Consider the following 25,988-nt stretch of genomic DNA (forward strand, 5'->3'; position numbering starts at 1 on the left):
TCCTACTCATGCCCCTCCCAAAACTCTTTTTCCGGTAGATTGATGACTGTATTGGTGCCCTTTCCTGCTCTCGCCCCGAAATAGAAAACGTCATCAACTTTGCTTCCAATTTCCACCCTTCCCTCACATTTACATGGTTCATCTCTGACACTTCCATTCCCTTCCTCGACTTCTCTGTCTTCATCTCTGGGCTGGACTATCCACTAATATTAATTATAATCTCACGACTCCCACAGCTATCTCGAATAGACTTCCCCACACGTTGCCTCCTGGAAGGAGTCCATTCCATTCTCTCAAATTCTCCCTCCCCGACCCATCTGCTCTGATGATGCAACCGTCCACAACAGAGCTTCTGATATGTCTGCCTTTTTCCTAAGCCGAGGATTGAACCCCACCCCCCTGTGGTTGACAGGGCCCTCAACAATGTCCGACCCATTTCCTGCACTTCTGCCATTACCCCGTCCCCTTCCCTCCCTCCCAGAACTGTGGTAGTGTTCCCCTTGTCCTCACTTTCCACCTCATCAACCTACACATCCAAATGATCATACGCTGCCATTTCTGCCACATCCAGCATGATGCCACCACCAAACGCATCTTTCCGTCCCCTCCCCTGCCAACATTCCAAAGGCTTCATTGCCTCTGCGACACTCTGGTCCACTCCTCCATTATCCCCGACATCTCGCCCCCTTCCTGCAGCACCTTCCTATGCAATCGCAGGAGGTGTAATACGTGCACTTTTACCTCCTCTTTCCGCACTATCCAAAGCTCAAAACGCTCCTTTCAGGTGAAGTAGCACTTTACTTGTACTTCTTTGGTACACTATATTCGTTACTCTCAATGCGGTCTCCTCTACATTGAGAAGGCCAAACTCAGATTGGGTGACTGCTTAGTGGAACACCACCACTCAGTCCGAAAGCATGACCCCGAGCTTCTGGTTGCCTGACATTTCAACAAACCGCCTTTCTCTTAGGCCTGTCTTTGGCCTGTCTTTGGCCTGCTGCAGTGTTCCAGTAAAACTCAAGGAACAGCACCTCATTTTCCAATTAGTCACTCTGCAGCCTTCCGGACTGAACATGGAGTTCAATAATTACAGAGCATGGCTGACCCTTTTATTGTTATTTTATTTCGTTTCACCATTGTTTTCACCTTGTGCCTGTCTTAAATTGGGTTTTCATGTTTGTGCGTTTGGCTCGGGCTGTTAATTATTGTGTCATTAGCACTTTATCTGCACTAATGCTTTGTCTTTCTCCACACCATTAGTACAGCCTCTTTGCCTTTGCCCCATGACCTCCTTTTTAGTTAATCTCTATGGCCCTCTGTTCTCTCACACACATTACCTTTTGCTTTCTTCCCCCTCAAGCACCCCCCACCTCACCCCCACCCACCCTTGAGTTTCTTGTTTAAAACCTATCACATTTCTAATCTTTGCCAGTTCTGATGAAAGATCACAGACTTGAAACGTTAACTTTGCTGCTCTCTCCACAGATGCTGCCAGACCTATTGAGTATTTCCAGCACCTACTGTACTTATATCAGATTTCCAGCATCTGTAGTATTTTGCTTTTATTTACAATATCTATTTGGTTGGAAACAAGAAAGCATGAAGGATCTATCACACTTCTCTGTGTATTTTATACATCTCCGGAAAGTAGGAAGGAGATAGAGGAGTAATTTACAAATAAATTAGCGAGAGGCAAATGAAATCCCTTGGAGCAGTGAAAATTGGAGATTTTAACGACTAAAATTCGGTCATGGGATGTGTGCGTCGCTGGTTAGGCCAGCATTTAGTGCCCATCCCTAACTTCCCTTGAATTAAGTGGCTTTCCAGGCAATTTCGGCGGGCATTTACGGGTCAAGAATATTACTGTGAATCTGAAGTTCAGAACAGATAAGGGTGGCAGATTTCCTTCTCTAAAGGACATCAGTGAACCAAATGGGCTTTTACAACAGTTAACAATGGTTTCATGGTCACCATTAGACAGGCTTGTTAATTCCAGATTTATTAATTAAACTCAAGTTTCATCATCTTCCGTCATGGGATTAGGACCCATGCCCCACATTACCAGCCTAGGCCTCTAGATTACTATTCTAATGACATTACAACTACACCACGATCTCCCCTAGAGGTGCCAAAGGAAATATGCAATATTAGAGCATAAGAATCTGGAAAAAAGAGGTAAAAGAGTTGTTAGAGGTGAGGCATTTAGGAATCAAAATGGAGATCCATTGGTGAAGGCAGAAGGCGTGGCTGAGGGACTAAATGAATACATTGCATCGATGTTTGCCGAGTTAGAGGACTTTTCCAAAGCTATGGCAAAAAGAGAAAGTTGCTCGGACACTGAACAGATAAAACAAAACACAGTTAAGGAGACCTTTTTCATTAATGTGATATGGGCAACGCTGGCTAAGCCAGCACTTATTGCTCATCCCTAATTGCCTTTGAGAATGTGGTGGTGAGATGTCTTCTTGAACCACTGCAGTCCTTGGGGAGTAGTTACACCCACCCTGCTGTGAGGAAGGGTGTTCCAGGATTTTAACCCAGTGCCAGTGAAGGAACGGTGATATAGTTTCATGTCAGGATGGTGTGTGGATTGGAGGGGAACTTACAGGTGCTGGTGCTCCTATGCATATTCTGCCCATGTCCCTCTCGGTGGCGGAGATCGCGGTTTTGGATGGTGTTGTCGAAGGAGCCTTGGTGAGTTGCTGCATTGCATCTTGTAGGTGGTACACACTGATGCCACTGTGCATCGGTGATGAAGAAAGTGAAAGTTAAAGGTGATGGATGGGGTGCCAATCAAGCAGCCTGCTTTGTCCTGGATGGTTTCGAGCGTCTTGAGAGTTGTTGAGTATTCCATCACACTCCTGACTTGTGCCTTGTAGATGGTGGACTGGCATTGGAGAGTCAGGAGATGAGTTACTCGCTGCATAATTCCCAGCTTCTGACCTGCTGTTGTAGCCACAATATCTATGCGGTTATTCCAGTCCAATTTCTGGTCAACGGTACCCCCCATGATGTCGATAGTGCGATATTCAGCGATAGTAATTCCATTGAACAACAAGGGCAGATGGTTAAATCTCTCTTGTTGGATTTGGTCATTGCCTGGCACTTGTGTGGCATGCATATTACTTGCCACTTATCAGCCCAAGCCTGGATGTTGTCCAGGATCTGCTGCACCTGGACATGGGCTGCTTCAGTATCTGAGGAGTCCCGAATGGTGCTGAACATTGTGCAATCATCAGCGATCATCCCTGCTTCTGAATTTATGATGTAGAGAAGGTCATTGATGAAGCAACTGAAGATGGCTGGGCCGAGGACGCTACCCTCAGGAACTCATGCAGTCATATCCTGGGACTGAGATGATTGACGTCCAACAACCACAGCCATCTTGTTCTTTTGTCTTAGGTATGACTCCAACCAGCGGAGAGTTTCCCCCCTGATTCCCATTAACTCCAGTTTTGCTAAGGCTCCTTGATGCTACACTCCACCAAATGTTGCTTTCATGGCAAAGGCAGTCACTCTCACCTCACCTCTGGACTTCAGCTCTTTTGTACATATTTGCCAAGGCTGTAATGAGCTCAGGAGCTGGGCGGACCTGGCGGAAGCAAAACTGTGCGTCAGTGAGCAGGTTATTGCTGAGCAAGTGCCATTTGATAGCACTGTCGACGACCCCTTACATCAATGTACAAATGATCGGGAGTGGACTGATAAGGCGGTAATTCGCCGGGGTTGATATGTCTGGCTTTTTGAGTACAGGATATACTTGGGCAATTTGCCACATTGCTAGGTAGATGCCAGTGTTGTAGCTATACTGGAACAAATTGGCTAAGGGCGCAGCTAGTTCTGGAGCTCAAATCTTCAGTAGTACTACCAGAATTTTGTCAGGGCCCATAGCCTTTGCAGTATCCAGTGCCTTCAGTCATTTCTTGATATCACGTGGAATGAATGGGATTGGCTGAAGACTGGCATCTATGATGCTGGAGACTGAGATGGATCATTCACTCGGCACTTCTGGCTGAAGATGGATGCAAATACTTCAGCCTTGTCTATTGTACTGATATGCTGGGCTTCCCCATTGTTGAGGATGGGGATATTTGTAGAGGCTCAGCCTCCTGTCAGTTGTTTAATTGTCCACCATGATTAATGGCTGAATGTCACCAGACTGCAGAGTTTAGATCTGATCTGTTGGTTTTCGCCCTGTCTATCGCATGCTGCTTCCGCTGTTTAGCATGCATGTAGTCCTGTGTTGCAGCTTCACCAGGCTGACACATCATTTTTAGGTATGCCTGGTACTGCTCCTGGCATGCCCTCCTGCACTCATCTTTGAACCACGGTTTGTTCCCCGGTTTGATGCTAATGCTAAAGTGGGAGATATGCCAGGCCATGAGGTTACAGATTGTGGTTTAATTCAATTCTGCTGCTGCTGATAGCCCACAACGCGTCATGGATTCCCAGTTTCGAGTTCCTCGATCTGTTCAAAATCTACCCCCTTTTGCACCACACACCACGATGGTGGGTACCCTCATTATGAAGATGGGACTTCATTACCACAAGGACTGTTTGATGGTTACCTCTGCCAATATCTTGTTAGTTCCCTTACCACCTGCCACAGATCAAGTCTAGCAGCTATGTCCGATAGGACTCAGCCAGGAGGGTACGACCAGGAAGACATTGAAGTCCCCCACCCCGAGTTTATTCTGTGCCGTTGCTACGCTCAGTGCTTCATCGAATTGGTGTTCAACATGGAGAAGCACTGATTCATCAGGCGAGAGGGAGGTAGGTGGTAATCAGCAGGAGGTTTCCATGCTCATCTCTGACCTGATGCCACAACATTTCATGGGGTCCGGCGTCAATAGTTGATAACTCCCAGCACAACTCCCTTCTGACTGTATATAACTGTGCTGCCACCTCTGGTGGGACAGAACATAACCAGGCATGGTGATGGTGGTGTCAGAGACATGGTCTGTAAGGTATGATGCCGCGAGTATGACTATGTGAAGCTGCTACTTGAATTGTTTGTTAGATAGCTTTCCAAATGCTTCCACAAACCTCGAGATTTTAGTAAGGAAGACTTTGCAGGATCGGCAGGGCTGGGTTTGTCACTGTCATGTCCAATGCCAAAGTCGATACCGGGTGGTTGGACCAGTTTCGCTCCTTTTCCTACATTTTGTCGTGCTCCACTATAACTGAATGGCTTGCTAGGACATTTCAGACGGTATTTTAAGAGTCAGCCATATCGCTATGTGTTGGTGTCACATGGAGGCCAGACCAAGTAAGGACGGCAGATTAACTTATCTAAATGACGTTGTAAATCAGATGTGTTTTTTGTTGCACCATTCAACAATGGTTTCATGGTCACCCTTTGACTAGCTTTAAATTCCAGATTTATTAATTGAATTCAAATTTCACCACCTGCTGTGGTGTGATGGAAAACATGTTCCCAGAGCATTCGCCAAGGTGTCTGGATGATTACACCCATGACATTACCCCTACACCATCGCTTCCCCACATGATTAAAATACTGCTGGCAAGTAAAGTGGATACGCCATCTCGTCTAGATGGAATGCATTCTAGTTTGCCGAGGGACACAAGGGTGGAAACCACTATCGTCCAATTCAGCTTCGATACAGGCGTAATGCCAAAGGACAGGAAGTCTGCAAATGTTACGTTCTTGTTCAGAAATGAGGAGAAGGATAAACCTGACAATTCCAGGCCATTCAGTTTAACGGCGATTATGGGGAAGCATAAGAACCTGGAGTACAATAGCAAGTGGAAAATTGGATGCAAAATTGGCTCAGTGACAAGAACCAAGACGTAATATTTAATGGGTATTTGGTGACTTGGAAGGCTGTTTTCCGTTGAGATTCACGAGGCTCAGTACCTGACGCATTGCTTTTCAAATTTTAAAAATTTAGAGTAAATGCATTTTGATTGAGGTTGATTTCAGTTGCACAAAATTACGAGGGGCCTAGTCAGACTGAATTGGAAATATCTATTTCCCTTAGCAGTGAGATCAGTAACCAGGGGGCATATTTTAAAGTAGTTTGCAGAAAGACTGCAGAGGAGGTGAGGATAAATTGTATTATTCATGCAGAGGGTTGTGGGGTCTGGAACTCACTGCCTGAATGGGTGAGAGGTGTAGTAGACCCGCTCATCACATTTTAAGACTTATTTGATATGCACTTGAAGTGCTGCAACCTATAGGGCTACCGACCAAGAGCTGGAAAGGGGAGAAGGCTGAATCGCTCTTTCTGGCTGGTGCAGACACGACGGACCGAATGGGCTCCTTCTGTGTCCTAATTTTCCTACTTTCCTATAAAACAATAATTTAGCAGAGCATTAGGCTAATAAAGAAGATCCAGCACAGATTTCTTTTAAGGGCAAATTATGCTTCAGAATCGTGACTGAGCTTTTGATGGGTTATCATAGAAGATGGATAGGAACAGTGCAGTTGATGATGCGTATTTGAACTTCCCAAAGGTGTTTGCTAAAGTACCACATGTTCGGCTTGTCAAAAAAGAATTAGACCATGGGATAAAATAGGCATCAATGCAAAATTGGCTAAGAGATAGAAAATAGAGACCCGAGTGAGATGTAACCCACTCTGTTATGTAAAGCAAGGAAGGAAATAGGCTTTGGCCATCATTTGCTAAACCTTTCTAGCTGCAGGCGTGGTGCCAGATGAAGGGAGGACTGCTAACATTGCACTACTGTTTATAAAGGGAAGCAGGCACATACTGACAAATTACAGGCAGTCAGCCTAAAATCAGTGGTGGGTATATTATTGGAAACTATTCTGAAGGGCAATATAAATCGTTATTTAGAAAACTAAAGATTAATCAAGGACAGTCAGACGTATTTACCATGAAACTATAATCAATTGTCATAAACACCCATCTGGTTCACTAATTTCCTTTAGGGAAGGAAATCTGCCATTGTTACGATCAGGTGAGAAGGGGCTGAAGAGTTTCCCTCTTTTCCATCTCCTTGTTTGACCACAACAGGTTGAAATATTTTATACAATGAATGCACTGGCCAGTTCAGTGGGTATTTTATTGTTTGTGTGCTATGATCATAAAAGAACCAATCCGAGAGGTTTCCTTGAGTTTACAAAGGCAGGCGGTTAGCTTTATTGAACTTAAACCGATCTAAGGAAAATAATAAACTGCACTTCTACTTTCACACACACAGCCAAGACAGACGAACACACACACACACACACACACACACACACACACACACACACACACACACACACACACACACACACACACACACACACACACACACACACACACACACACACACACACACACACACACACACACTGCAGAGTGGGGAAGTGTAGATTGTCGAGTTAGAGCCCATAGAGAAAAGGCGTAAACGGTCTGTTGAGTTTGATGATTCGTCTGGTTTAAAGCTAAATTCCGTGCTCCTGAGGCTTCTGGTTGGAATGGATAGATGGCTGCATTAGTGGGTCTCTTAGAGACAGCGATGTGTACGATTTCCTCCAAGGGATCTCTGGTTGCAGTCGGAGAATGCAGAGGTAGTCAGTCAGTAGGTAGTATTTTATGCTTGCAAGCTCAAATGGAGAGAGATTGAAAATGGAAGGGCAGCCACTTGGGTCTGCAATTGTCAGAGTCAGATGCTTGTCAGCTTGCTGCAGAGAGATACCGCCTCAAAACACAGATGGGGGGGGGGGAATGCGGCTTGTCACGCGACAGTCACCCAATGATTCATGCATGCTAGTTTTGATAAAAGCAAAATACTGCAGATGCTGGAACGCTGAAATAAAAACAAAAAATGCTGGAAATATTCAGCAGGTCTGGCAGCGTCTGTGGAGAGAGAAGCAGAGTTAATGTTTTAGTTCAGTGACCTTTCATCCCCAAGTTTCAGTACTATGGCCACTGTTTGACCGCTGTCCTTCACATGCATTAATGAATTGTAGTAAGTGGTATAAGGCACAATTTAAAAATTTGCCCATAGCCCAAAACTTGAAAACGTTGTAAACTTTATGGAGATGATAATAAAATTAGGAGAACAGGTTGGTGAAATGGCTGGTCACATAGCAGACAAAAAACACTGCAGAAAAGTTTGAGGCAATACATTATGATAGGCAGAATAGGGAGACACAATATCTGCTGAATGGTACAATTTTATAGGGGGTGTAAAAGTTGAGAGACTTGAAGGTGCTTGTGCACAAATATTATAAGATGACAGGACATGTTAACAAAACAGTGAAACCATGTTGGATCCTGGGATTTATAAATACTGGCACAGAGTACAGAAGGCAGTAAGTCTGCTAACCCTCTGCAAAACACTAGTTTGCCTCCACGTGGAGCATTGCTTCCAATTCCGGACACAACACTTAAGAAAGGGCGTGAAGGCTTTTAAGAGGATAGAGAAGGCATTTATTAGAAACATTCGACTGGATTATAGTTACGTGGATCGACTGGAGGAGCTGGCATTGCTTTCCTTACAGTGGTGAAGTCTAAGAGTAGTTTTGATAAAGGTATCTAAAGTCATGAATGGTTTAGTTAAATTAAATAAAGTGAAGCTGTTTCCAGTTAGTGAAGGATTAATAATAACAGTTTGCAGATTTAGTGATTGGAAAAGGAACCAAATCCATCATGAGGAAATATATTCTTACACAACGTGTATTTAGGATTTGGAATGCACTGTCTGATAGGATGGCAGATACGGATTCATTAGTTGCCTTCAAATTGGCATTAGATTTTTATTTGAAGGTTGCAGGGGTATGGGGAAGGAGCAGAGGAGTGGAAATAACTGGACGGCGTTATGAAAGAGTAGGTGCAGACTCGATGATCCGAATGGTTCCTTTCTGTGCTGTCTTCTTCGATTATTCTACAACTGCAACAAAATTAACCTGTATGCTTATCGCGCCTCTAAAGCAGTAAAATGTCACAGGTCATCTCCCAAGAGTGTTATCGAACACAAAACGAGATTAGGGCAGGGAACTGAAAACTTGCTTGAAGAGGTACATTCTATGGACTGTCTTAAAGAAAGAGAAAGAATTAGAGAAGCAGACAGGTATGGGAACGGAATTCCAGCGATTCAGGACACCAGCAGCAGAAGGCTGGAGTGATTAAAATCAGGTTGCACAAAATGCACATTATTAGAGGAGTGCAGAATTCTTGTAAGTTTTCAGGACTGCCGTAGGCTCCAGGTTTAGTGAGTGGGCGGTCATGGAGGAATTTTAAAGCAATGATGATAATTTTAAAATCTAATCTTTACCAGACCAGGTGCCAATGTCAGCCACAAAACACCTTAGACAGGGTAATGTTGCATTGGTCAGCTATTCTTCTATCACCCGGACATCATGTCCTGTTCTCCAGACACTGGGGTCGGGTGATGATATATTGATCACCCATTCTCCGTTACCAGGACTTTCTGGATGCTTCAGCCGCACTGACAGCTGTGATCAATCCAAAAAAACCGTATTGCTTCAAAATGGCCACTAATTCATGAACTGATGCACCATTTTCAAATGGACAGGTAGGTTGGAATGTGAGGATAAGAATGAAAAGCTGTTGTCTTTTCTCCTCGAACACATGTCCATCTCCTTGTGGAAATCTCCGCCCTCTGCTGTTCATTCGAAATGCAAAGTGGCACTGTGGATTGTTTTAAGGTTTGGAAGCATCCTGTGCGCAAATCTTAATGCATTTATCCAGATGGAACGCAGTCCCTGTTTTGCAGCATTTGGAAAATAGTTCTGGTGCAGAGATACAAATTATCTGTCGTCGTAGCGGTCAAAGATTCACCTACTCCATTTCAGAGACACCGAATTCCAAGGGCCTTTTAATGATAACATTAAATCTGCACCTTGTAAAGTTTGTCCATCCTCAGGCAGCACCGTTACATCTTGAGATACAACTGTTCTGGAATTCAACAACTCCAAAGGGGTTAACGGGCCAATAATTGTTGAGGGGCCGGCAGACGTGTCTCCTTCAGAGCACGTTGCCTGGAGCTATTATTGGAAGATGAAGTTTAGAGGACAGTTGGAATGTTTAAGCCCCAGTACTTTTGAACAAAAAACACTATTCTAGAGTGTAATCCCCGTGCAGGAAACATTGATGCCAAAGTGCAGGTGTGAAATAAAGGAAGAAACTGACTGTATTTTCTTTGGAATAATTGCTGAAGATTTATTGACCAAAAAGAATGTGTCACTCTTTTCGTCAGTATTTACAGTAGAGAAATTTTTCGTCAGTATTTACAGTAGAGAAAGAAAATGTTGCCGAGGAGAATACTGAGATTCAGGCTACTAGGCTAGATGGGATTGAGATTCACAAGGAGGAGGTGTTAGCAATTTTGGAAAGAGTGAAAATAGATAAGTCCCCTGGGCCAGATGGGATTTATCCTAGGATTCTCTGGGAAGCCAGGGAGGAGATTGCAGAGCCGTTGTTGTTGATCTTCAAGTCGTCATTGTCGACAGGAGTAGTGCCGGAGGACTGGAGGATAGCAAATGTTGTCCCCTTGTTCAAGAAGGGGAGTAGAGACAGCCCTGGTAATTATAGACCTGTGAGCCTTACTTCGGTTGTGGGTAAAATGTTGGAAAAGGTTATAAGAGACAGGATTTATAATCATCTTGAAAAGAATAAGTTCATTTGCGATAGTCAGCACGGTTTTGTGACGGGGAGGTCGTGCCTCACAAACCTTATTGAGTTTTTCGAGAAGGTGACCAAACAGGTGGATGAGGGTAAAGCCGTGGATGTGGTGTATATGGATTTCAGTAAGGCGTTTGATAAGGTTCCCCACGGTAGGCTATTGCAGAAAATACGCAAGTATGGGGTTGAAGGTGATTTAGAGCTTTGGATCAGAAATTGGCTAGCTGAAAGAAGACAGAGGGTGGTGGTTGATGGCAAATGTTCATCCTGGAGTTTAGTTACTAGTGGTGTACCGCAAGGTTCTGTTTTGGGGCCACTGCTGTTTGTCATTTTTATAAACGACCTGGATGAGGGTGTAGAAGGGTGGGTTAGTAAATTTGCGGATGACACGAAGGTCGGTGGAGTTGTGGATAGTGTCGAAGGGTGTTGTAGGGTACAGAGGGACATAGATAGGCTGCAGAGCTGGGCTGAGAGATGGCAAATGGAGTTTAATGCGGAGAAGTGTGAGGTGATTCACTTTGGAAGGAGTAACAGCAATGCAGAGTACTGGGCTAATGGGAAGATTCTTGGTAGTGTAGATGAGCAGAGAGATCTTGGTATCCAGGTACATAAATCCCTGAATGTTGCTACCCAGGTTAATAGGGCTGTTAAGAAGGCATATGGTGTGTTAGCCTTTATTAGTAGGGGGATCGAGTTTCAGAGCCACGGGGTCATGATGCAGCTGTACAAAACTCTGGTGAGGCCGCACCTGGAGTATTGCGTGCAGTTCTGGTCACCGCATTATAGGAAGGATGTCGAAGCTTTGGAAAGGGTGCAGAGGAGATTTACTAGGATGTTGCCTGGTATGGAAGGAAGGTCTTACGAGGAAAGGCTGAGGGACTTGGGGTTGTTTTCGTTAGAGAGAAGGAGGAGGAGAGGTGACTTAATAGAGACATACAAGATAATCAGAGGGTTAGATAGGGTGGATAGTGAGAGTCTTTTTCCTCGGATGAGGATGGCAAACACGAGGGGACATAGCTTTAAGTTGAGGGGTGAAAGATATAGGACAGAAGTCAGAGGTAGTTTCTTTACGCAGAGAGTAGTAGGGGCGTGGAACGCCCTGCCTGCAACAGTAGTAGACTCGCCAACTTTAAGGGCATTTAAGTGGTCATTGGATAGACATATGGATGTAAATGGAATAGTGTAGGTCAGATGATCGGCGCAACATCGAGGGCCGAAGGGCCTGTACTGCGCTGTAATATTCTAATTCTAATTCTAATTCTAATTCTAATTCTTGGTCAATCAGGGAAAGATGCTGAGATCAGACATCATCGGTGGGAAGAGCAGAACACTTAATGTGGGAGGTTTTGATCCTGCTGAAGCCTCAACTGCCTCGAACGTGAATCCCTTTGCTTTGTTCCTGAAAATTGAAATTTCCTGATCTCCCCCACCCCTGATGCTGACAGACCTGCTGAGTGTTTTCAATTTCATTTGTCTCAAATTTTTAACCTCTCTTGCTTTTTAAGTGAAATTTATTTTTGTGTGACTTCTGTTGAGATAAATATCTTCCGACAGTGGTGAATTTAGATGTTATGTTTGACACAACAATATGGAGTGATGTAAGTGGCGGCCAGATCAGTGGCTGCAGAGCTGGGGTTCAGGACAGTTTTAAAACAACTGCCCAGTGAATCGTGAGCTACGATGAATAAATAAAAGAGGAATCTAGAGGGCGACTATTTGCACCAATTTTCATTAACCTGTCCTGTATAAAGAGGCCAACACACTTGTGAGCCCGGTCACAAGAGCTCTGGCAGTGCTTTGACCAGGTCAATCGTGGAGTTTAGAATAAAGTTAACTGAGAAATGACCACCTGATAACGGGGCTGTGAATGGCAATGAAGAGGGACAGGATCCCAAGTGACCACCGTGGAACTGGGGAGTAAAACGCCGAAATCCCAATGGCCTCTCTTCCTAATGACGGGAACTGTGGGCAGTACCAGAAAGGGACAGGTTCACAAACCACCAGTAAAGAATAGGCCCTTTAGGTTTCCAAAGGAAAACTATTTGAGAAGTGTTGAATCCATTACCTTTGTAATACTTGGTGTTAAAAGTAGAAAAAGTACATATCATTGAGTGAAATGTCAAGACTTCTTCACTTCAGTCTTACGTTGTGCATTGATATATAGGGGTGATCTACATTTTAAAAATTATTTCATGGGATGTGGATGTCGCTAGCAAAGCCAGAATTTGCTTCCCATCCCTAATTGCCTTTGACAACTGCATGCCTTGCCTGGCCATTTTAGATGGCACTTAAGAGTCAACTACATTGTTGTGGGTCTGGAGTCCCATGTAGGCCAGACCAAATAAGGAGAGCAGATGTCTTTCCTTAAAAGGATTTTAATTGAACCAGATTGGTTTTTTGAAAGTTCGTGATAGTTTCATGGTACCATCACTGACACTAGCTTTCAATTTCAGGTTTTCATTTAATTAATTGAATGCAAATTCCACCAGCTCTGCTGTGATTTTAATGTCCTGAGAACATTAGCTTGGGCCTCTAAATTACTCTATCAATGACATTAACACTACGTCACCATGTCCCCAGTTCTGGAGTGTAACAGCGGTAATTAACCGGTCATTTGTATTAATAAACTTCGTGTGGCAATCCGGATCACTTTCCTCCTGAACTGAGACAGCAGATTGGCATCAATGGAGGACACAACTATAATCTCGATTAGGGGCCATTATGTAATGGCCAGTAAGTGGCAGATTAAGCATAATGTGGATAAATGTCAAGTAGCCCTCTTTTATTTTAGAAAAGAGTCGAAGCAGTTGATTATTTTTAAAAAGGCAAGAGTCTGCAAAATGTTGGTATACAGAGAGACCTGGGTGTCCATGTGCACACAGGACAGAAAGTTAGCATGCAATGACAACAACTCATTAGGAAAGAAATGGCATATTCACTATTATTACAAAGGGATTGGAGTGAAATTTTGTTCAGTTTGTGAGTTTAAAATCCGCTTCATATTCAATAAACCGAATGCAAGGTTCCAATCTACTATTAATCCCTCTTTAAAGCGCCGACAGAGCTGGCGTTGCGTGTCAAAATCTCCAGAGACCATCAGTTGTTTCCTTTCATAGGAACATAGGAGCATAGGCTATTTAGTCCATCGAGCCTTTTTTGCCATTCAATACTATCATGGCTGATCATCCACTTCAATTCCTTTTCCCCACACTACTTTCATATCCCTTATGTTATTTCTATTTAAAAATCTGTCAATATCTGCTTTAAACATACTCAATGACTGAGCTTCCACAGCCCTCTGCACTAGAGAATTCCAAAGATTCACAACCCTCTGAGTAAAGACATTTCTCCTCATCTCGGTCCTAAATGGCTTCCCCCTTATTTTGAAATTGTGTCCCTTGGTTCTAGACTCCCTAACCAGGGGAAACATCTTAGCTGCGTCAACCCTGTCTATCCCTTTTGTAGGTTTCAATTAGAACACCTTTCATTCTTCGAAACTCTAAAGAATACAGGCCCATTTTTCCCAATCTCTCTTCATAGAACAGTCCCGCCATCCCGGGAACAAGCCTGGTGAACCTTCGTTGCACTCCCTTTGTAGAAATAGTACCCTTCCTAAGATAATGGGACCAGAACTGCACACAGTACTCCAGGTGCAGATTAACCAAGGGTATGTACAATTTCTCACAGGAGCCAAGAGGGCTGTGGAACTGAAAATTGGGCGGAGTTTAAAATGGATGGCTGAATTACCACTATCTCAACTGTGCTGCATCTCAAGAGTAATTTCACCCCCATGTTCTTTGTATCAGATTGCTACCTGTGTCTGGATCCATTTATATTAATTGCTTCGTCCATGCTCTTCACTTTAAGGTTGTGCTGGGGAAAATCTTTTTGAACTTACCAAGAAGAAGCAAACATGTAGCGGCCACTTACAGATGGAGGTGGAATTCTGATTAACAACTAACTTTCCATTCTTTTGCTTCAGGTGGATCCATTAGCTAAGACATATATGGGGAGAAGGGCAGGGAAACGGACTATTTGGATTGATTATCACAGTGTTATTTTCTATTGTAACCCCATGTTCCAAGGCAGCTTTCATATTCCTTTATTCATTTTCCTTCAACCAATTCTCTACCTTATATAATATTAAACCGGGTCTCTGTTTCCGTCACTACCACTGATAGTGCATCACAGAGCCTTCGAATCCTTTGTGTAACAGGTGTCCTCCAAGTTCTTTGTCCGAACCCTCTTATATTTTGTCTCATATCTGTGTCATAAATCCTTGACTGATTGGAGCATCTATGTAAAATGCTGACTCTGCATTGTCCTGACTCACCACAAAGAGCAGCATGTATAGAATTGGAATCATTCTTGTGATTCATGTATCCTGGTGATGATACACTTGTATCATTTGATTTCTGTTTGTTATTGTGAAGAGTTCAACTATTTCAATTAATTTGAATAACACACAGAGCTCCTATATCAAGTGCCTTTTTAACCCAATTTGCCTCTGTAAGTTAAAACAAAGATGTCAGTTTCGGGATCTGGATCAATCATTATTGTCTGAACCGAGAGTGAACCAGAAACACTTTCTGGAAAGGTGTCGAGCAGCATGGATACAGAACAAAACCATAATTTTGTGTAATGTCACACAGGGCACACGGAGACCTGTAAACTAAAACAAAAACTGAGATTTACCATTGCTGGGTCGGATCAATCATTAAAAACCTATTCAGTTATCAATTTCCCTGTCCAATGTTTACCTCTGAACCAGCATCGCTGAATCAGGTTATCTGGTTATTATCACATTGCTGTAGGAGCTTGTTGTGTAAGAATTGGCTGCCGCCTTCATAACATTACAACAATTATTACACTTCAAAAGGTTTTTCATCAGTTGCAAAATGATTTGGGATGTCCTGAAGCCATGAAATGGGCCATCTAATAATGAAAGATACTTTTCTCCTACAAGCAATCAGATTCAGTTCTACGATTATCAGTAGAAAAATGCAGCTTTGATAAAAAAAGGTATTAACATATTAACTCTTCTCAAAATATCGAGGTATGATCAAGACCACAATGTGACAGTAATAACATTGTTAAATCTCAATGCTCGTTTGGAAAACAGCGTGTCCACTATTGATAATGCAAGACTAGTGTACACAAGAGCATAGCTTGGTTTCAGAAACAGTACAGCGCCCTGTTAACAAATTTCAAATGAATCTGTATTCACCATAGGACCAGGTAAATTACCACTCGGCTCATCAATATCTGCTCGACTAATTGATAAAGTAACTAAGAAAGAACTTGTATTTATATAGCGCCCTGCACGACCTCAGGACATCCCAAAGCGAGTAGTGGAATTAATTTGGAATTGATAGCTGAATCCAAAGCAATTTCCACTGCCCCAGTTTATCCTCTCTATCACCTTGATTGTATCCAAAACAATTCCTACTACCCGTAGCCCTGTCTCAATTGAGACTTGACCCCATTGCCCCACTCTCTCCCCATCGCCCAGAATAAATCCAGAACAAATTATATTTGCTTTACACTCTGCATCAATCTCCAAGCTAATCTGACTGCTCTGCTCTCTCCCCAGAGCCCTGCATCAATCCAAAACTAATCTCACAGACCACATGGATCGGTTGGAGCAGCAACTCGATGCACTTAGGAGCATGCAGTTGGCAGAAAGCGTCATAGACAGGAGTCTTGTAGAAGTGGTTACACCCAAGGTTCAGGCAGATAGATGGGTGAACGCTAGAAGGGGCAGGCAGTCAGTGTAGGAATCCCCTGTGGCTATCCCCCTCTCTAACAAGTATATCGTTTAGGATACAGTTGGGGGGAATGGCCTATCAGGGGAAAACAGCAGCAGCCAGAGCAATGGCACCACGGCTGGCTCTGTTGTTCAGCAGGGACGGACAAAGCGCAGAAGAGCAATAGTTATAGGGGACTCTATAGTCAGGGGCACAGATAGGCGCTTCTGTAAACGTGAAAGAGACTCCAGGATGGTATGTTGCCTCCCTGGTGCCAGGGTCAAGGGTGTCTCTGAACGGACAGGGGGCATTCTCAAGTAGGAGGGTGAACAGCCAGAGGTTCTGGTACACATCGTTACCAACGACATAGGCAGGAAGAGTGATGAGGTCCTGCAGGGGGAGTTTAGGGAGTTAGGTAGAAAGTTAAAAGAGAGGACCTGTAGGGTTGTAATCTCGGGATTACTCCCTGTGCCACGTACCAGTGAGGCCAGAAATAGGAAGATGGTGCAGCTAAACACGTGGTTGAACAGCTGGTGTAGAAGGGAGGGTTTGAGATATCTGGACAATTGGAATCTCTTCAGGGACAGATGGGACATGTACAAGAAGGACGGGCTGCATCTAAATTGGAGGGGCACAAATATCCTGGCTGCGAGGTTTGCTAGTGTGGCAGGGGGGTGGGAACCAGAGCAGTAGGACAGCAAGTGAAATAAATGAGGGGGAACTAGTAAATAAGGCCAGTAAGACTAAGAGGAAGAGCAGGCAGGGAGATGTTGCGGAGCACAGCGGGACTGGTGGTCTGAAGTGCATTTGCTTCAATGCGAGAAGTATAACAGGTAAGGCAGATGAACCTAGGGCTTGGATTAGTACTGGGAACTATGATGTTGTTGCTATTACAGAGACTTGGTTGAGGGAAGGACAGGATTGGCAACTAAATGTTCCAGGATTTAGAAGCTTCAAGTGGGATAGTGGGGGATGTAAAAGGGGTGGGTGAGTTGCATTACTTGTTAAGGAGAATATCACAGCTATACTGCGGGAGGACACCTCGGAGGGGTCGTGCAGCGAGGCAATATGGGTGGAGCCCAGGAATAGGAAGGGTGCAGTCACGATGTTGGGGGTTTTCTACAGGCCTCCCAACAGCAAGCGGGAGGTCGAGGAGCAGATATGTAGACATATTTTGGAAAGATGCAAATGTAACAGGGTTGTAGTGGTGGGTGATTTTAACTGCCCCCATATTGACTGGGACTCACTTAGTGCTAGGGGCATGGATGGGGCAGAATTTGTAAGGAGTATCCAGGAGGGCTTCTTGAAACATTATTTAGATAGTCCAACTAGGGAAGGGGCCGTACTGGACTTGGTATTGGGGGATGAGCCCGGCCAGGTGGTCGAAGTTTCAGTAGGGGAGCATTTCGGGAACAGTGACCATAATTCCATAAGTTTTAAGGTACTTGTGGATAAGGATAAGGGTAGTCCTCGGGTGAAGGTGCTAAATTGGGGGAAGGCTAATTATAACTATATTAGGCAGGAACTGAAGAATTTAGATTGGGGGCTGCTGTTTGAGGGTAAATCAACATCTGACTTGTGCGAGTCTTTCAAATGTCAGTTGATTACAATCCAGGACCAGCATGTTCCTGTGAGGTAGAAGGATAAGTTTGGCAAGATTCGGGAACCTTGCATAACGCGGGATATTGTCAGCCTCGTCAAAAAGAAAAAGGAAGCATTTGGAACGGCTGGAAAGCACAGTGGCACAGTGGTTAACACCGCAGCTTCCCAGCTCCAGCGACCCGCGTTCAGTTCTGGGTACTGCCTGTGTGGAGTTTGCAAGTTCTCTCTGTGACCGTGTGGGTATCTGCCAGGTGATCTGGTTTCCTCCCAAAGCCAAAGACGTGCATATTGATAGGTAAATTGGCCAGTGTAAATTGTCCCGAGTGTAGGTAGATGGTAGGAGAATCGTGGGGATTTAGTAGCATTGTAGGATTAGTATAGATGGGTGGTTGTTGGTCGGCACAGACTCGGTGGGCCGAAGAACCTGTTTCACTGCTGTATCTCTGAATAAAAAATAAATAAATAAGGCGAGGAGCAGGCGAATCCCATGACGAATATAAAGACAGAAGGAAGGAATGTAAGGAAGGAGTCAGGAGGGCTAAAAGGGGTCATGAAAATTATTTGGCAAACAGGATTGAGGATAATCTCAAGGCTTTTTATACGTTTATGAAGAGCAAGAGGGTAACTAGGGAAAGGGTTGGCCCACTCAAGGACAGAGGAGGGAATCTATGTGTGGAGCCAGAGGCAATAGGCGAGGTACTAAATGAGTACTTTGCATCAGTATTCACCAAAGAGAAGGACTTGGTGGATGATGAGCCGAGGTAAGGCAGTTTGGATAGTCTCAGTCATCTCAACATCAAAAAGGAGGAGGTGTTGGGTGTCTTGTAAAGCATCAAGGTAGATAAGTCCCCAGGGCCTTATGGGATCTACCCCAGAATACTAAGGGAGGCAAGGGAAGAAATTGCTGGGGCCTTGACAGAAATCTTTGCATCCTCATTGGCTACAGGTGAGGTCCCAGAGGACTGGAGAATAGCCAATGTTGTTCCTTTGTTTAAGAAGGGTAGCAAGGATAATCCAGGAAATTATAGGCCGGTGAGCCTTACGTCAGTGTTAGGGAAATTATTGGGGAGGATTCTTCGGGACAGGGTTTACTCCCATTTGGAAACAAACGAACATATTAACGAGAGGCAGCATGGTTTTGTGAAGGGGAGGCCGTGTCTCACTAATTTGATTGAGTTTTTTGAGTAAGTGACGAAGATGATTGATGAAGGAAGGGCAGTGGGTGTTATCTATATGGACTTCAGTAAAGCCTTTGACAAGGTCTCTCATGGCAGACTGGTACAAAAGGTGAATTCACATGGGATCAGAGGTGAGCTGGCACGATGGATACAGAACTGGCCCGGTCATAGAAGACAGAGGGTAGCAGCGGAAGGGTGCTTTTCTGAATGGAGGGATGTGACTAGCGGTGTTCCGCAGGGATCAGTGGTGGAAACTTTGCTGTTTGTAGTATATATAAATGTTTTGGAGGAAAATGTAGCTGGTCTGATTGGTGAGTTTGCGGATGACATAATGGTTGGTGGAGTTGCGGATAGTGATGAGGATTGTCAGAGGATACAGCAGGATATATATCGGTTGGAGACTTGGGCAGAGAAATGGCAGATGGAGTTTAATCCGGACAAATATGAGGTAATGCATTTTGGAAGGTCTATTGCAGGTAGGAGGTATACTGTAAATGGCAGAACCCTTAGGAGTATTGACAGACAGAGAGATCTGGGCGTACAACGCTACAGGTCACTGAAAGTGGCAACGCAGGTGGATAAGGTAGTCAAGAAAGCATACGGCATGCTTGCCTTCATCGGTCGGGGCACAGAGTACAAAAATTGGCACGACATGCTGCAGCTGTACAGAAATTTAGTTAGGCCGCACTTAGAATATTGCGTGCAATTCTGGTCGCCACACTACCAGAAGGACGTGGGAGCTTTGGAGAGGGTACAGAGGAGGGTTACCAGGAAGTTGCCTGGTCTGGAAGACATTAGCTATGAGAAGAGGTTGGAGAAACTCGGATTGTTTTCACTGGAACGACGGAGGTGGAGGGGCGACATGATAGAGGTTTACAAAGTTATGAGCGGCATGGACAGAGTGGAGAGTCAGAAGCTTTTTCCCAGGGTGGAAGAGTCAGTTACTGGGGGACATAGGTTTAAGGTGAGAGGGGCAAAGTTTAGAGGGGATGTTCGAGGCAAGTTCTTTGCACAGAGGGTGGTGAGTGCCTGGAACTTGCTGCCAGGGGAGGTGGTGGAAGCAGGCACGAAAGCGACGTTTAAGAGGCATCTTGACAAATACATGAATACGATTGGAATGGAGGGATACGGCTCCTGGAATTGCAGAAGGTTTTAGTTTAGGCAGACATCAAGATCGGTACAGGCTTGGAGGGAGAATAGCCTGTTCCTGTGCTGTCCTGCTCTTTGTTCTTAGTTCTCATCACTATTCTTACTCCTTTTAGCAATCCAACGCTAATTATTCTTCCTCATACTTTCTCCATAGGTTTCTTTCAAAACAATCTAATCAAACTACACTGCTCCCTCACCACCGAACACCACTACCCCGTGCCGCCAGCCCTCCTCCCTCATCAACAACGCCATAACTCTGCATTAATCCCAAACTGATCCCTCTGCGCCACATTATCTCCACAGGCCTGCATCAATCCTAAAATATCCCTACCACCCCATGCTCTCCCGTTGGCGGTGCAGTAGTCCCAAACTAATCCTATTCAGAGGCGCCATGCACTATCATGTTACAGAGATACCAGAACAATGGACTTTTCAGTACGAGAAAAGGTGCACAATATTAAATAAGAAGTTGAAAATTATCATATATTTTCCAAATGTAATTTAAAAACAATTAAGCCAGTTGAGGCAAACCAGTAAACTAACAGTAAAATTAGACTGTTTGTGTCCCTTATGCAGGAAGGCTGCATTGTCGCACGGAGAGAAATGGGATAATCTGGGGCAGACCATGAGTTCACATTCTCATGAAGATTATTATCTGTAGCAGAGGAAGTCAAGGCCCAACAACTGCAAAACTCTTTTCAAGTCACTGAAAAATTGATGGTTAATTGTTGGTAAATTATAAAGCTTCGGTTAATGGGACAGCAGGAAACAGAATCAGTAAATTGAGTTCTGTACATGTCTGGTACGCAAATGTCACCTGCCAATAAATTGGGAAGTTTATGTCTCTGGTACAGGAAGGTCATCTGTCATTAAATGGGAAGGATTGTGTCCCTGGTACAGGAAGGTCACCTGACAGTAAATTGCCTTTACGATCACTGACTTTTCCCCACATCCATACACCAGTCACTCTAATGTTTCAATGCGACTTTTAGCTGAAAAAGGTTGCAATTTTTGATACACACGACAAAATACAGAAATGTGTTCACTTTTCATTAATATACAGACAACGAGAAAACAGTCTTTGTTTTCCAAGGATAAAGTAGGCTAGTGTTATTCATACAAGACATAAAAATTCTTGCAATTTATTCTTTTCATCATTTACAATTTGCATATTAGATTCAGTGGATGATGCATCATATTACTTAACTGTTTTCTGAATTTACTCTGAGTCACTGCATAAATAAAGGTGTTTGTGCAGCAGCTTAAAAGCTGAAGCATATTTGCACTTTCTTGGAGAATAAATTTGGGATCACTGAAACCTTTGATTATATAATTCTTTAAAAATCGCTCAAAAATGAATTGCAAAACGTATGGTATCCACAACAGGATGAAACTGCTCGATATAGCAAACAGTAAAATGATGGAATTTCTCCGGTTCTTCATCTCTGGGTCTCTCTGATTTTCTCCATTGCTGTGGGTTCGGAGTCTCCTGCGGACTCTGCTGGACAGGAAAATGTGCCTGATGGTGAGTGCATTGAACAGAAGAATCAAAAAGAACGGGAAACATGGGGTTAAAAGATGGTCCGTCCAATCAAACGCTGTCCATGCAAGTGAAGTATAACGGATATCCCTCTTACTGCAATACCACGGGACATTGTTAATTATGTAGATGGGTTCATGTATAAAATACCAGGGGATATTGGTTAAACAGCCCAGACCAAAGACGACTCCTACAACCACGGCTGCCGTTTTCTCCGTACAAAATTTTGTTTTCAGCTTCTGGCAACAAATGGCGACAAATCGATCAAAGGTGAAAGTGACTGTTAACCAGACCGAACTGTCTCTGGATGCATTGATTAATGCAATGCTGAGACTACACACGGGAGTAATGAACAAGAAGCTCCCTGGAAAATAAATACCAGGAATCCGATTTAACAGCACGGCAGTGATAATGACCAGGAGATCCGTCACTGCCATGGACACCAGGTAATAAGTGATACATCTGGAGAGACCGCATCTTCCTCGGGACAGGATCACAATCGCCACTAAATTAACTGTAAGAGAGACACAGACGAAAAGCTACAGAATAGATTTGTAGGAGAAGCAATATATTTTCCAGAATTCTATCAAGTTTCTACAGATCACATGTGATCTCATAGAATAGCTTGTACGTTTAAGAACATTTGCATGCGTTACTTTTATGAATAACTTTGTATATATTTTGTGCAGAATTGCAATGTCAATGCTGGATTGTAAAGCATGATGGTCATTTTCACTGAAATATGTTGAAGTGCCATTTTGGGACATTTGTGTGTGGAAATTTTCATCAATATACAGACATCCATACGGACATGTAGCCTAAACTGGAAAGGAGAAGTCATGCAGCTGGAGGTGGGCCCACGTTGTGGTGGCTGTGGGGCATGACATATTTCCTGTTTGTGAAAAATAGGGACAGCTAAACTAATAGTACTAATTATATGATGTATCAATTAATATAGTGCAGTCTGAGCTAATTATTGCTTTATTATGAAATGTTTTTTCAAGGCTATACTCTGTTCAAATCTTTGTGTAAGAACAATGGGAGAGATCAGTGGAAGACGTCAGCACTCCTTGCAGGGGCAAAATGAGATAAATGTGAAAATGCAGAATTGCAAAAATCGTTAGTATCAGCATGAATGTGACCTTTAGGATATTTCAGTGAAAATGACCATCATGCTTTACAATCCAGCATTGACATTGCAATTCTGCACAAAATATATACAAAGTTATTCATAAAAGTAACGCATGAAATAGAAAGAAACAGGAAGCATTTGTAAAGTGTGTAGATAGAACCATTAACTAGCTAGTGTTTTACAAAGATTTCAACCTGGACCAATTTGGATTCACTAATATGATAAGATCCTCGCTCTCCAAGAAGAATAAAATAAAGGGGGTTATGGAATATCATCGGCACACTTATAGAGGGGTCAACATAACATTGTTGGCACACTTAGAATGAGGAGATAGACCACAGTCAACGGAGAGGAGAAAGGAGAGAACGCCGTGCCCAGTAAGCTTAGAAGCAGGAACCAGTACTGAGTGTTGCTGTATACCTAATTGCCGTTGTTGATTATTAACTTTGTATATCTTAGTTAAGCCTATTAAACTCTCTGACTTGATCACAGAACTTGAGTCTGTATCTTGTAGGTATTTCTTGGTCCAGAATCTCAACGTGAGACGGGCTGGATATCCTCCTTATCAGCTCTATTCAGTTAAAGTCTGCCTGAAAACTCAAAGGATGAACAGATGAAAAGGATTAATGGTTTCCTCCTGTTCCTGTGTTCATATGCTGCAGCTAGATACTTGTAGCGATGGGAGCTGCTTTAATTATGCAGGGTGAAGCTGAGACAGACTAGTGACCGCTGGAGAATCAAAAATGGTATTCAAGTTCATAGTGAAACAAAATCCGTCAAGCTAAATTAAAATTTCAAATAAATGTAATTAATTCATTGTGTAATGAGAAAGAAATAAAGCTATAAGTAATGCATACTGATTTTAGAAAAATAATAAAAACACATGATAAACACAATAACAAGTGGATTAAAATTAAACCAACTTTAAACCTCATAATACAAACAAGGAAACAAAGATTCTGAATACTTGCATTTTTGTGGCTCTCTCACAGGTTCTCAATATTTTAGAACTGTTTCACATTAACCAATTCAACAGTCTGCATGAGTCAGTACCGACAAACAGCAGTGAGACCATTAACCAATTAGTCCAGGAATGGCCACATTGGTTGAGAAAAGAATATTGCCCAGGGCACCAGGAGATCTACTGGCCTTTCTTCAATAGTCTAATAAAGTCCTTGACGTCCAATCCAGTCAACTAAGTTGGATATTAATTTAACTTGTCATAGGAAAACGATAAGTTCAGCCATCCAGCATTCCATCAATATTTCAGAGTTAACTAAGATGAAGGTCCCAGGCAAATTTAGGATGAAGATCTGGCTTGCCATTAACAGAACTAAGATCATACAGTTGAAAATTAATGCACGGAATGCAATAGGATGATACATGAAAGAAAGGGTCACTGGGGAAGTGATACATGGCACCATAGTATTGCCTGGGAAAGGTAGCCCTCTGGTTTTAATTTGGGATACCAAACAAATGATTAAGTAAAAGTGAGCAAAGTTATCTGGTGGGAAAGACTGGTTCTCGAATCGAGAGGCAAAATACAAGGGCGGACCAAAGGTTTGAGCCCGAGAACTGGGTTGGAGGAAAGAGTTAGAACTGCAAGGGTCAAATTTGAGAATGCACGTTCTGGTTGACTGCATTTGTAGCATAGAAACCAGGAACAGATGGTTTGGGAGAAAAGTGACAGATAAGCCGAACGGAAGGGAACGGAAGTAGCAGTAAGAAATAAACTAAACCGATGGAATCAGGAGCCCGGGATGTATGTTCCTGGTATGTGAATTATTAACGATTCCAGTCACTTGCTTCGTCAGCCTTAATGATCAATAACACGTGGAGCTACAATTTACTTTTGATAAGTTATTCCTTAAAACCGATCATAATCGTGTTATTTGATATATCAATTTACCAATTGTTAATTTCTTAATTACTTAATCAAGCCTGTTAATCATTAAAGCATTTGAGGAATTCACCCAGGACCAACATCATTCTGGAATCGAACAAACTCGTTGAATTCATTAAATCCAGTATAATAATGTTAATGCAAGAAATGTGCAAACTTCATCCGTGTCACAGCATGTCTATTAATTGTTGCCCCTCTTTTTCCATGTCATTCCAACAGCCATGTCTATTAATTATATTACCGTTATTTTTCGCATGGTGTATCTAATTCCGAAATAGTCAAAACAATATGTTTCACATACTAATCTTAGACTCACATCTGGGTCCATTGACAGGAAGGACGTTGAACTGATGTGCAGTTTCCATATTTCACACAGTATTACATTGGGTAGAGTTCACTGCGTGTTTGACAGGTGCTAAACAGATTAGGAAAACAGGAGAAGTAGGCCATTCACCCCCTCAAGCCTCAAACTCCATTCAAGTAAATCGTGGCTGATGTGCACTTTTACTCAATTTCACCATCTCAGTTACAGATCTCTTAGTACCGTTTTCTAAAAAAAAACTATCAATGTCAGTTTTGCCATTTTCTATTGACCTTGCCTCAACAGTTTTTTGGTAGAGAAGCTCCAGGTTTACTCCATACTTTGTGCGAAGGCATGCTTCCACACTTCACCCCTGGAACCTCTAGCTCTAACTTTAAGTTTCCTACCCTTCTTCCAGAGTCACCCACAGGAGGAAAAGCTCTGTTTCTCTCCTCTAACGAATCCTTTAACATCTTTAAACACCACTTAACCTTCTATATTCTGGAATAAAAAAAATTATGTTTATGCAACCTGTTCTGAATATTTAACCCATGAAGCCTCGGCATCATTCAGGTGAAGGTGCGCTGCATCCCCTCCAAGGGCAATAAATCCTTCCTGATTTGCAGTGCCTAGACTGGAACACAGTACTTTAGATGCAGTCTAACCAGAGCTCTAGTATTCGAGACCACTTGAGATAAGGCTAACAATCAGCTAGATGTTAAATAATTTGATGCAAGACTTTACCTGGAACAGAAATAGCTGCAAGGGCAGTATAGTAAATGGCATATACCAGACCTCTGGGCGGGGAGTGCAT

The 25,988-nt window shown here is 43.2% G+C and overlaps 1 protein-coding gene across 1 annotated transcript; it reads right to left on the bottom strand.

The window, feature by feature from the left end:
• Positions 1–2,209: 2,209 nt before the first annotated feature.
• Positions 2,210–25,988, bottom strand: LOC137348877 (G-protein coupled receptor 15-like). The gene is made up of 4 exons (XM_068014110.1): positions 25,919–25,988; positions 21,461–22,352; positions 5,047–5,195; positions 2,210–2,337 (listed from the first exon to the last, which is right to left on the bottom strand). Exons 1-4 carry the CDS (start codon positions 25,986–25,988, stop codon positions 2,210–2,212), a joined length of 1,239 nt encoding a protein of 412 aa, XP_067870211.1.

The sequence above is a fragment of the Heterodontus francisci genome, chromosome 34 (assembly GCF_036365525.1).
Source record: "Heterodontus francisci isolate sHetFra1 chromosome 34, sHetFra1.hap1, whole genome shotgun sequence".
Taxonomy (NCBI): Eukaryota; Metazoa; Chordata; class Chondrichthyes; order Heterodontiformes; family Heterodontidae; genus Heterodontus; species Heterodontus francisci.

Bases quoted from the DNA above. Each gene is read 5' to 3' on its own strand.
- LOC137348877 (XM_068014110.1), bottom strand. From the start codon at position 25,988: ATGCACTCCCCGCCCAGAGGTCTGGTATATGCCATTTACTATACTGCC. The intron at 22,353-25,918 runs GTAAAGTCTTGC...TCTCTCTTACAG, and splicing joins TGCAGCTATTTCTGTTCCAG to TTAATTTAGTGGCGATTGTG. The intron at 2,338-5,046 runs GTTTGTGGAAGC...TTATCTGTTCAG, and splicing joins TTCCTTACTAAAATCTCGAG to TGTCCGAGCAACTTTCTCTT.